Source organism: Mchenga conophoros, linkage group LG7, assembly GCF_057382185.1.
Source record: "Mchenga conophoros isolate Kocher_MC1m ecotype Shallow Benthic linkage group LG7, M_conophoros_male_GT1.1, whole genome shotgun sequence".
Classification (NCBI taxonomy): Eukaryota; Metazoa; Chordata; class Actinopteri; order Cichliformes; family Cichlidae; genus Mchenga; species Mchenga conophoros.
The window spans coordinates 61,918,483-61,931,050 of NC_140532.1; the positions used below are offsets into that span (position 1 = coordinate 61,918,483).

The 12,568-nt window shown below is 42.2% G+C and overlaps 1 protein-coding gene across 2 annotated transcripts in view; it reads left to right on the forward strand.

The window, feature by feature from the left end:
- Positions 1-12,568, forward strand: part of grk3 (G protein-coupled receptor kinase 3) — a 74,213-nt gene that overhangs the window by 47,486 nt on the left and 14,159 nt on the right. For both annotated transcript variants that reach the window (XM_085280627.1, XM_085280628.1), the window contains exons 11-17: positions 352-482; positions 2,573-2,667; positions 3,988-4,095; positions 6,379-6,445; positions 10,034-10,134; positions 11,092-11,158; positions 12,388-12,483. In XM_085280627.1, the coding sequence (XP_085136753.1) occupies positions 352-482; positions 2,573-2,667; positions 3,988-4,095; positions 6,379-6,445; positions 10,034-10,134; positions 11,092-11,158; positions 12,388-12,483 (665 nt within the window). The remainder of the gene's footprint in view (positions 1-351; positions 483-2,572; positions 2,668-3,987; positions 4,096-6,378; positions 6,446-10,033; positions 10,135-11,091; positions 11,159-12,387; positions 12,484-12,568) is intronic.

A 12,568-nucleotide genomic window follows, 5' to 3' on the forward strand; every position in this document is an offset into this window, starting at 1 on the left:
AGATCAGCCTCCTTTTGAAGTCACACCTCAATGTTAAGTATATCCTGATCAGGACTGGCCAACTTTCAAAGTCAACAGTCACCACCAAACAGTGTCCACTGCTCGCTATTTGAGCTTCAGTTATGCTAATGAATACAGATAATCATTAGCTCAGTGAGACAGCTGGAAAAGAGAAGAGTGTCATAGAGAGCCTGCCATCGATTTTCATTTTCTCCCCCACGAGAAGGTTACCACAACTTATGGACAGATATTGATTTAAACTGAGGTGTTTTGATGTCATGCACTTACTGTGTATGTTTGTGTGTGTGTGTGTGTGTGTGTGTGTGTCTCTCTCTCTCTCTGTGTGTTCAGGGGGTGATCTGCACTACCACCTGTCTCAGCACGGCGTGTTCAGTGAGAAAGAGATGCGTTTTTATGCAGCTGAAATCATCCTGGGTCTGGAGCACATGCACAACCGCTTTGTCGTCTACAGAGACCTCAAGGTAGACTCCCCCTGATTCCAGACGGAAATCATCCTGAACACAATCATTCCTATAATCAGCATATTCCATGACGTGGCCAACAATGAGTTTTTCCTGTCAAAAGAAACTTAAAAGCAGCTTTTCATACAATAAATTCTGAGGACTCATTTTATGCATAACCTGGAATCTATTTACAGTGGACTGAGGTGAAATTTATACCCAACATCCAAGAAACCCTCAGGACAGCCTCCATCTAAATAACTCAGGTCCTACCAGCTGGTGCATTACTGAGCTGCATTACATATAGGTTTCCCTAATATTTTGCCCCGTTAATGTATACTGATCTGTAGCAGGAAAAAAAACAAACAAACTTAGAAGCTAGCTGTGGTGTAGGGGATTACTAGCTACTACCTCTGATTGACTTAACCGGGTGTTACTGCCGACGTCAATCGTAAGTCTACGGAATTTACATTTGCCCTTGCCCAGCAGTTTTAAATTTCCTTCAATGTCACCTGCTCTGGCCCCTGGAAGACAATTGACTATGGTTGCTGGTGTCTCTAGCTTCACATCATGTCTTAGAACAGAATCGCCAATTTGCAGAGTTTGGTCCACACACATGAATGGGGTTGATGGCATACCAGGGGCTTCTTCTGTGCTTCCTCCTCACCGTCACCCAGTCATCCTGTTTTCCCGGCTGCTCACGGCAGTCTGTTGGGGCAGAGCTAACGGGGCTACGCTACCTTCAGCTGCACCAGCTACAGGGGCCTGGCTAGCTGCAGGTTTTTCAACGATGCAAGCTGCGTCTCCAGTTCAGGGACCTTAGCCTCCAGAGCTGCAAACAGGTTAATTCCATTACAAGTATTGCTATTTCTAAAGGAGGCCGATGAGTAACTAAACATCTGACACACAGAGCAGGAAAGTGCTAGAGAGACAGGTCAAGAGGCCATGTTTCCATTGCGTCGGCTATGAGCTAAACTGGCAAACAGTCATCTAAAGCAATGGAAGACATATTGTAGTAAACAGCGTGTTTTGCACAGCACTAAATAAAAGACGGGAGTATAATAATATAATTGACAATAAATGATAAATATAATATCATCATCCAATATAGGACTTGAATTAAATCAGTCCAACAATTCACCTCACCAGAATCTGTGTCTGTGGCTTATTACTGCGGGGCACTGGACACATGCTCTCCACGTTCAACTTTCAACTTACAGATCCTTTTTTTTGTATGTGTGTCTTTTGTATCGTTCATCTGTAAAAGCAGCACCTTTCATATTCCATGCAGTCGTATAAATCCTCCTCTGAAAATAGTCCCTCAACATATTTGTCCGGCTTAGCTAAAACTGAAGCGACCAGCTGTTTCAGGAAATCGCTGAGTGGTTTAAAAAGGTAATGACCACATACAGCATCTGAGCGTTTTTCTACTTCCCGGGAGTCGCACAAAGCAAGAAAACACAATTTTGTACTTCATAGGATTTATTTACAATCAGAAAATTTTTTAATATCACCAGAGTTTTAATCCTTTGTTTTAAAAAATCAAAACAACCAAAACTGCAATGATTATCATTAACTGCACATCAGAACCTGTGCCATGTTCCCTTTAGATAACAGTTTGCTATTCAGGCTGTAAAAGGGGGATTCTAACTTTTTAGATAAGCATCCCTTAGTCCACTCACCCACCGCTGCACCTCCACAGCTTCACGTTTCATAGCTTCATATCAACCAATTTGTCAGCTGTCCTCTGTTTTTTCTCCGATTCCCCTGTTTGGACTGGCTGCCATCATAATGGATATATTTTGCTGGAAGTCAGGGAGCAGTTTTAGTGCTTCAGTAAACAGTGCAGTTCAATGCAAATAATACTAAGGCAGCGTTGGACAGAAAGAAAGAGAGTGAGCTCCAGATGTGCCAAACGGCAGAGGATAACCAGGACAGGAGGCGCTCTTACTGTCTGTATTCACACAGAATCTCTGCTAGGGAACGGAAATTGTAACTTAAGTCTTGAATTAGTTAGCTCTCCAACATTGTATCCTATGCTTTATCGTGTTATCTCTCACATTCTCCATCACCCTCTCCATCACTCTGCCTATGTGTATGTCCTCCCTCAGCCAGCTAATATCCTGTTGGATGAACACGGTCATGTTCGTATCTCTGACCTCGGCTTGGCCTGCGACTTTTCCAAGAAGAAGCCCCACGCCAGCGTGTAAGTTCATCTGAGTTTAACTCTGCACAGCATTTACGTGTCTTGGGGTAGGTGGGTGGGCTGGCTCATAAATGTAAATAAATCTATATTAATATGAAATACAGCTGGCGCTGCTCGGGGTTCTCTCTGAACATCTCTCGCAGTGATTACATTTTAAATGGGTTGGACTATCTCAGCTCGCTGCACTTTGACAAGTGGAGAGGATTGTGCCGACCTGATGGATCATGCATTAAAGGGCAAATAAAAAGAGTCTGTGGTGAAGTTCCCAAGAACGGAGCTGTATTAAGTTACTGTTAATGCAAGTCAAACATTTCCTGCTGCTGCAGCTTCACATTAAAAGCTTTTTAAGTGGTGAAACACATTTTAATTGAATATGAAGTAACCACAGGAAATGCATTGTGTTGCTGCGTACTCTGCTGATTAATGTGCTCCTCGGAGATTGTTAGTGAGCAAAAAGACAGCACTGTAATGTCTCGGGCAGCGAGTTGTCAGAAAGAGATGCTGAGGAGGACAAACATCCCACTGCAACTTCTTGTCCATCCAGTCAGCGATGTGGGTTGAAATGATGTCTTCATATTGGTTGGGTGAGTGGTGATATATGATACACCACTATTACATGAAGTGTTCTTCAGTAAATCAGCGCTAACTAATCAGTTGCAATTCAAAGATCAGTTTTCTGCCCATGATTGTGGTGCCTTTAAAGCTTTGTGTGTCAGGTCCACAAACATAGCGGTGGACTGCTGTCCATCACACGTTGACATTTTAAGTAGCTGTGCAGGACTGGCAGCGTGCTCCTCAGTTGAGATGGAGACTGGCAGCAAAGCTTGAGTGATTGATCCCTAATACGTCAATGAATTGCTTCGCCCTGCATGGATCATAATGTGGAGCTCAGTGAGCTCGCAGCAGACATTCAGCATCTTTTCATTACAGTTATTATCACTAATATTTTTAACTGTCTACTTGTTCATTGTTGGCGAATATTCTTTCTTGGATTCATTTGAATATTTTCAGACATGTTATCTTGGGCTCTGTTCATTGTTATTTTACATGATTGATGCTCCATTTATGCTGATGTTTATAGCTCTACTCTCCTGCAAACGATGAAAGCTAAACACAAGGGCCTACATTGGGTTCAGTTTCAGTAAAATGAATTTCTGCAAAGAGGTGTAATGAATTGGTACTTCATAACTAGATTTAAAAAATAGAATAAAAAGAATAAGCCCAGAAGGGCTGACTGTCCTGAACATCTGTATAATAATTATTGAGAGAAATACCAATTTCCTGCATTCATTGTTTTGACGTGTGCTGTGCTTGTTGCAGTGGCACTCATGGCTACATGGCTCCAGAGGTTCTTCAGAAGGGGACGGCATACGACAGCAGTGCCGACTGGTTCTCCTTAGGCTGCATGCTCTTCAAACTCCTCCGAGGGTAACCACTCAGGCTTTACTTGTTCCTCTCAGCTCATCTATCCCCCTTGCTGCACTGTCCTGACTTCCTGTCAGCTTTCAGCCTGCTCTGCCACTCTCAGTAAACTCTTCGAATCTGCTCGCTCGCCTTTCTCGGCATCTCTCACCAGCCTGCTTTCTATTTGGTGTGTGATTGATCTTGTTTGTGTGCAAGCCTGTGTGTGTGTGTTTGTTTGATCTGGAGTGTGTAAATGCCAGAGGTCTGGGTACAGTAGTTCAGAAATCCGGTAAAAGCAGTTGTGTGTGTGTGTGCGTGCGTGTGTGTGTGTGGGGGGGGTGTTGGGCGGGTTTGCTTATCCTGAGTGAGCAAAAGAGAAGAGCAAGTGTGACGTGAATCCATTGATGTTCAGATCCATGTGTTTGAACACTTTAAAGAGGAAGAGTGTGCAGGCCTTTGGTCAAAGGTTGTCTGCGTCTTTCAACACTAGAGTCCAAATTCTCAGAGCTGGATGAGATTTCTTTTTCTTTCTTTCTTTTTTTTTTTTGGAAACCACTTAAAGCAAGATGTGGTCAGTATCATTGTTTTCTTCTTTTTACACACACATATACACTGTCTCACACAAGTGAGTACACCCCTCAAAATTTTGTAAATATTTTGTTATATCTTTTCATGGGACAACATCGAAGATATGACACTTTGATACAATGTAAAGAAGTCAGTGTACAGCTTGCTGCCCCCTCTAAGTAACTCAATACACAGCCATTATTGCAACAAAAGTGGGTATATATACATATATATGTGTCTATATCTCTACCTGTCTGTCTGTCTAGATATGTCCATACACATATCTAGATATAGGCATATATATGTATATACATATACAACCCCCCCCCCCCCCAAAATATCACTCCATCAATTAGTGAACAGTCTCTGAAATAATAATTTTCATCCTGTTCCATGCCCATATTTAATTTGACACACTACAGGGTTTTGGCTAAGAAGACTGGCTTCAGGCTTAATAGACGTTCTTTTGCATATTTTTGTATTTTTTCCACACTGTTGACGATGTGTTACCTCTCTAGTGTTATCTCTTTCTGAGCAGCTGATACATTTTCGTTCTTGGCTTTACTCATCCGGACATCCTGGCTTCTGAGAAATTTTTTTTTTCTTTCACCAACGCACCACTACCTTTTTTTGAGGGAGTGGGGAACATGTTGACTGTGATTGGTTGTTGCGACGGCGTTACGCCAAATCTACGTACTGACTGATAGGCCAGATGTGCTGATCGAATTTTAAAATCTTGGTTTATGGTTGTCATCGACAACCGTAAACTATAAACCAGGTGCTTCAAGAGCATGGAGTGTCTGGCCTATTGGTACAGGCCATTCAATCCTTATACAACCACTGCTGGAGCTTGGTCTGCATAAGTTGACATGGAGTTTCGGGCATGTCTCACCAGGAAGAGACCCAGGACACGCTGGAGCGATTATATCTCTCGACCAGCCTGGGAACGTCTTAGTGTCCTCCAGAAAGGCTGGATGAGGTGGCCAGGGAGAGGGAGGTCTGGGCTTCTCTGCTTAGGCTGCTAGCTGTAGCTTACTTACTGCTGCACTTGTTTCATAACTTTAGCAGCGAGCAAGCCAGCTTACCAGCCAGAAGGGTTAAAGAACTTAACTAACTGACTTGACACAGTATGCTGCTAGTAGGGATAAGCATTGAAGCTAGCAGAGAAGCTAACATTAGCCAGAAGAAAGCAATCTAAATAAAGTTCTCTCCAGATCCGGTGCCCTGCCTGCACCCCCCAAGTCAATATAAGTGACAATTTATTTATTTTTTTATTTTTTTTAGTCACTGCCTCTGTTCTAATTGAAGCTAATGTGTTCCTAACCTTTTAATCCAGTCCTTTGACTCGTGAACTGTGTGAAAGGATGGATACTATTTTTGCAGTATGCACTAACCTGTGCCACATTAGAATGCTTAAACTAAAATATGGTTCGTCATGAATCTTAATTCAGTCTGATAGTGCCAGTTGGATAGATGGTGTAGGACGTCCGGCTGTTAAAGCATTAAAAAACTCCTACTTTCTTCAGTGTTCTTTCCACACCAGCTGCACAAACACTCATTAACATCTACCAAGTCAGCATTTGAAGCTGCAGGTGTGTTGGCAGCGTCTGTGTAATTTACCTGAGGGAGTTTTTTGTTCTTGCTTCCAAACACCTCTTTTCTCACTCCATCCATCTCCACTTCTGCTGTTCCTAGTCATCGACAGTGTCACCATCTCGCTCTCTGTCTCTTCTGTTTTAGGCACAGTCCCTTCAGACAGCACAAGACCAAAGACAAACATGAGATCGACCGCATGACGCTCACCATGGTAAGATACATCCACACTACATGAGAGAAGATGCATGGGTGTCTGTGTGTAAACACATCTCAAAGCACACACAGGGGATCGTGTGTGTGTGTGTGTGTGTGTGTGTGTGTGTGTGTGTGTGTGTGTGTCTTTGCTTTACCCTAAGCACCTAGGTTTGGCCTGTTTGGCTTACAGTAATTCCAAATGTGTACACACTTTATTTATATATATATATATATATATATATATATATATATATATATATATATATATATATATATACGCACGTACTGTACTGTGAAAAAACAGCCTGAGCAGAATCTGTTGCTAGTCTTTCCTGCACATCTTTGACAGGGTTGTATGTAAGTTTTGGGATCAGCTTTTAGTGTCTTTGCCTGTTGACCTTGCTTTTTTGTAGGTGTGCAGATAGAAATGGGAGCAGTATCCACTGTCACTCTTCCACTGGGAGCAAAGCTTGTAAAATAGCTCACTGTTTACAGGAACACAGCTGGATGAGCGAAAGTAGCCATTAGCTTGATCATTGTTTGCTGTGGGTTCAAACTTGTACACAGATCAAGTCCCTCTAAAACAAAATCATTCCACTGTGTGACTAAATGAAAATGTAACTCTTTTTAATTAGTACCTAATTGACTCAGTTTTGGTTGTTTTGAGTACCACATAATGTACCTGGGGTCGTTGTATGCGACACAAACACAACGACAATGGAGGATGTCGAGTCAGTGGTGTACCTGCTGCTAAGTCTGTTGCTTTGTGTCAGACTCATGGACCGCTGTATTGGTTTGTGTGCGGCCGTTTCCCTCGTTGCCAGGTTTCAAAATCGGCAGTTTTGATTTTCATGAAGTAGTTGCTCTGTTGGAACCTAGGCCGAGCGGGTACTGAAAAAGTACTCGGTACCAGGTACTTTGGCACCATACACCATACACCATTTTGGCCAAAATTTTAATAATAATAATAATGTATACTTTATTGATCCCTGTGGGGAAATTCCTCTCTGCATTTAACCCATTCACTCAGTGAAGCAGTGTTGATGTGTTGTATTGAAGAGATAACAACTGAGTTGAAGTAGGGCTGGGATGGATTTAAGTGTAATACTACGTTTGCATTGTGGGTCTATGAAACTCTCCTTAACAAAGCCTTTGAGGAAAACAAAAAGCACACATCCAGAAACAGAATGACACACCCACTGTTAATACACTGCCCCCTGGTGGTGAAAGTTCAACTCTGCACTGGGTAACTGCACCAAGCATCTATAAGGTTTGCTAGATGGGGTTGATGAGGCAACATTGCACAATTAACTATTATTACACAAAGTAGCTTAGAAGGACTGGAGTCTACTCTGAGTGTCTGTCTGAGAAATTTGATGCTGAGCGTGTGGGATGGATGGTGTCTGCTGAGCCCACCCACGACATGTCTGCTTTACCCTCCTCACATCCACACCAGACTCGTGCAAAGGCGACATATCATGTTAGAGTGCAGGCAGGTTCATCGTGACAAAGCACAATGTGAATGTTCACCACAGCCTGACACTCATCTCTCTGCCTGCCAGCTGCAGCAGCTGTCCATCACAGGGGAGTGGAGCCAGAGATCTGGCTCTGTTTGTGTGTTTTGTCAGGACATGAAACAGTTGAATTGTGACGGTGCTCCATCCCTCACATACACTGAGCATGCCTGCTAAACAGTGAAAGTATGATCTTTCATATCATAATAAATCCAGATTAGGATTTTAATCCAGCCACTTAATCTGGTTTTATCCTCTTAATCCTTGTCTGGGTGTGTATCTGTGTTTCAGAAAGGGGCTGGGAGAGGAGGAGGATTGCGATTCATCCATGAACAGACTAAAAATACTGCTTTATATGCCCCAGTGTTTATTAAACGTGATGAATGGTTTCATTACATAAACATGAAGGATGGAGAGCACAGTGAAAAGGCTGAGAGCTGAGCAGCCAAGACAGGAAGAGATGAATGGAGCAGATCTCAGTAGATGGCATGTCTGAACTTTGAAACACCTCCATGAAGCAACTGAGCAAAAAAATCCAAGGGTGGAGGCTAACTTGGGTTGTAGCAGGGGGCTGTATGAAGAGAAATGGGCAGGTGCTAAAACGGCTGTTGACTTATCCCACTTATCAACCCTGTCTGTCCGGTGAAGGGCAAAGAAAAGAGAGTATGAATTACACTCTGCCTTCAGATGAGACTAGAAGAAGAAGAAGGACACTTGAGTCATTGAGCTTTCCAGACTTTTAGAGGAAAATGAAGGGTGGTTAAAAATAAAACTTCAAATTTGAGTTTGCTTTTAAGGGAAGGCTGTGCTATACTGTGGGGAGAAAAAGTGAGGTATAACCGCATGCCACACTTTCTGGATGCTGCTCGGCTCCGTTTTTTCACCTTTTTGGGGGCAGAACCTGCAGGGACGCGTTTCATGTGTAGAGTCCCAAAAGCTAGTTGGAAGAGATTCTTGGAGCAAAAGACACTAACTCGTCTGCAGGTTTCATTTCAAGCTGAACTTTGTCTGGTGTTAAACATCAACTGATACAGCTATTACAAATATTGTGAATGTAGGAAAAGCCTTTTAGTATTCACATCATTTCATTAGTTTGTTTTACTGAACTCTTCTAACAACTGTAACTGCCTAAAGTTCTGAAAGTTCATTTTTGGTGATTTTAATTGGTAAATGTTCTGTATTTGTATAGCGCTTTTCTAGTCCCTAAGGACCCCAAAGCGCTTTACACGTCCAGTCATCCACCCATACATAGTTTAACCAAATTGACACAACCAGTGCAGATGTACACGTAGTTAAGATACTGCAGAATTATCAGCAGCACGTATTAAAAGATGTGAGAGAATGGAGTCGTGATCATGATGAGTACATGCAAACTTCTGACCACAGCTGTATAATTGCTGATCTAGTTGTTAACACATTTGCCCTGCACACAAAAAAGGCTTCTTTGTTTCTGGGAGCAGACCCAGCCTCGGGGGGTCACTACTGAGTATACTCCTACTGCCTAGATTGTTTTTTGGTTTTTTTTGGGTTTTTTTTGTTGTTGTTGTTGAAAAGTTTGTGAAGGTGGACCATAACAGCCGTTACTTTGGTGACTGGTGTTTAACTTTTGTTTTTAGTGGCCTCAGCTGTAATGGTATATACACTTATTCCATTTTTATTTACTCTTTTCAAAGAAACCTTAAGAACTCTTTCACCTCTTTATCAGGTCATCAGCTGAACATGTAGTCAGTGCAAACGTGACATAAAAATATTACATCAGTAAGATCAGTGAGGTGAAAAGGTACTGCTTCAGTAAGTTGTACTTTTTTCATAATGCCTTATTGATATGTATTGGCTGTACCAATTACTCTGACCATTCTATCTACACGTACTCTGTCCTCCATAGATGCAGAGGTGCTGGCCCTGAGTTTGTTGCTTTTCTATCAGCTATCTAAGCCTGTCTGTAATCAGAGGAGTTTGGATGTTATTTTATTTTTAAGCAAAGTGTTCACTGCAAAGTTCACTACTCAGTTCAAACATCTCACTCTCATTCCCTCCTCTTCCCTTCCTTCCTCCCTTCCTTCTTTCCTTCCTCTCTGTTACACCCGCAGAATGTGGAGCTGCCAGACTCTTTCACTGCAGAGCTCAAAGATCTTCTGGAGGGGCTGCTGCAGAGAGATGTATCCAAGAGGCTCGGCTGCCAGGGCCGTGGGTATGATATGCACGCACCGCACACACTTATTTTCATATTTTAGTGAGGACCTCTAAGGGTACGTTCACACTGCAGGCGAAAGCACATCAAATCCAACTTTTTTGACCCATATCCGATCATGGTATGACAGTGTGAACAGCACAAATCCGATATTTTCAAATCCGACCTGGGTCACTTTTGTATGTGGTACTGAATCCGATACATATCTGATGTTTTAGTGTGTGACGTCTTCTTTTGCACATACGAGCCGCTTTGAGGGTTCACACTAGAGCGCGTTTGCTGTCACATTTCATTTGTAGTGTGAACAAGCAGACAAAAAAATTGGATTTGATCAAAAAATCAGAATTGAGCATTAAGATCTGCAGTGTGAGCGTAACCTAATTGACATAATGCCGCTTACCCTAGCCAATAAAAATGAATGCCTAAACCTAACCATAAACTAATTGTAACTAAAACCACATTTTGAGCCTCAAAAAGGCCTTCAGACACATGGGGATGGGCACTTTGTCCCCATAAGTGACTGTTGGTCCCCACAAGTACACACAGGCTAAATTTCACATTAACCTCTGTCATGTATCAGTGTTTACATACACAGGCATGCAGATGAATACATCAGTTAGACAAATTTTGCTAAATGTGCTCATTAAGTCTGATAACACTGGGTGGTGTAGTTTGCAGTCCGCTGGAGACAAATGGTGGTGGACATGAAGTGGACTAATAGAAGCTGAGTTCATAACTAATTTGATCATTGCTGTCATTTTGCATCAGCTTATAATTAAAGCCAAGGGATGGATCTTTGTCTGCTTGGGGTTAAATGGCAGAATTGTGTGCGTTTGTCAGAGGGCTGTATTATGGCAAACAGTGCCACCTAGTGTGGATATGAGAAATAACACTGTTTTGTGTGTGTGTGTGCGTGTGTGTGTGTGTGTGTGTGTGTGTGTGTGTGTGTGCACGCAGAGCCTCTGAGGTGAAGGAGCATCAGTTTTTCAAAGGCATTGACTGGCAGCAAGTTTACCTCCAGAAGGTAAGTGAGGTTCACTTCTGTTGTGAATCTGCTTTATTCTTTGTTCTCTCAGGATTTCTTGCCTGGAAGCTTATAAGTCTGGTTTCCATGATGAAGCTAATTAATGTACAGTGTTTGATCAGACAGCGATCACAAGGTATCCAACTCTGATCTATACTATTATAATGCAGGAGAGGTCATCAGCAGGTCTTCAGAGCTATGCTGACAAAAGCTGCAGTAGCTGCTGGTTATGTACATTTATAATTGTTGCTGTCATGATTAGCAAAGAAAAAAAAACTGACAAGTTGAGCCCACTTTGAATATGACATTATATCCACAAGTCTGATACTGATACTCAGTATCAGATGAGGCACAACTATTCATGTGATAAATTACTGAGTTTTGTGAGGTTCTTCAACAGCAGAAGAGTCTAGCAGCTAGACTCTTCTGCTTTTGAAAAACCTCACAAACAGACGTCACAGACTCATTACTATGGCAAGAATCAGCTAGACTCTAGCTGATTCTTGCCATAGTAATGAGTCTGTGACGTCTGTTTCTGTCTATCAGCCTCACATCTCTACAGTAATTATTTCATTCACAGCCTTACAGCAGGTTTTACTCGCCTCACCTGTTGACGAGTCATATTGTCTCCAAGGCCACAAACTTATCTGTTTTTGCCCCCAGTTCACATACTATAACTGGCCACATTAATTGTTGCTCTGCTTTTGCCATCCAGTTCACTAAAAAACTACGACTTATTGGCATCCATTGCTGGGCCAATGTTTACTTAGGAGTTAGCAGTTAGCAGGCAGTGCTAACTTCAGTGGGTAGGCTTTCAAATCAGTGTGAACAACCAGACCAAAAAAAAAAAGTGGATTTGATCAAAAAATTGGAATTGAGCATTAAGACCTGCAGTGTGACCTTAGCCTTAGTGACCCTTTGACTTAGGGTCAAAGAGCAGAGTCTTTGTTAGGGTTAATATATCATTCAAACTGAAAGCCACATAAAATCTTGGAGTTTTGCCTCCAATCAGGTAAACTAATGGAGGCTAACTAACTGACTAACTCTGAATTGGACTACATTAGTCCATGCCAATTACTGTTGCTATGGTTACCTTGAGGGAAGAACTACTACAGGACTGTTGCTTTGCTAACACTCCTGTTTTGCTTTTATCGTCCTCTCACTTGTTACACGTTTTGCCTCATCTTCTGAAATCCATGTGTCTGTTCTCCCCCTCTTCCTCTGTCCAGTACTCTCCTCCTTTAATCCCTCCAAGGGGAGAGGTGAATGCTGCAGATGCTTTTGACATTGGATCTTTTGATGAAGAGGACACCAAGGGCATCAAGGTAAAACAATCTTACACTTCCATCTCCTCTGTTTATTTTAATTCAATTTAGTTTTATTTATATAGCACCAAACCACAACAACAGT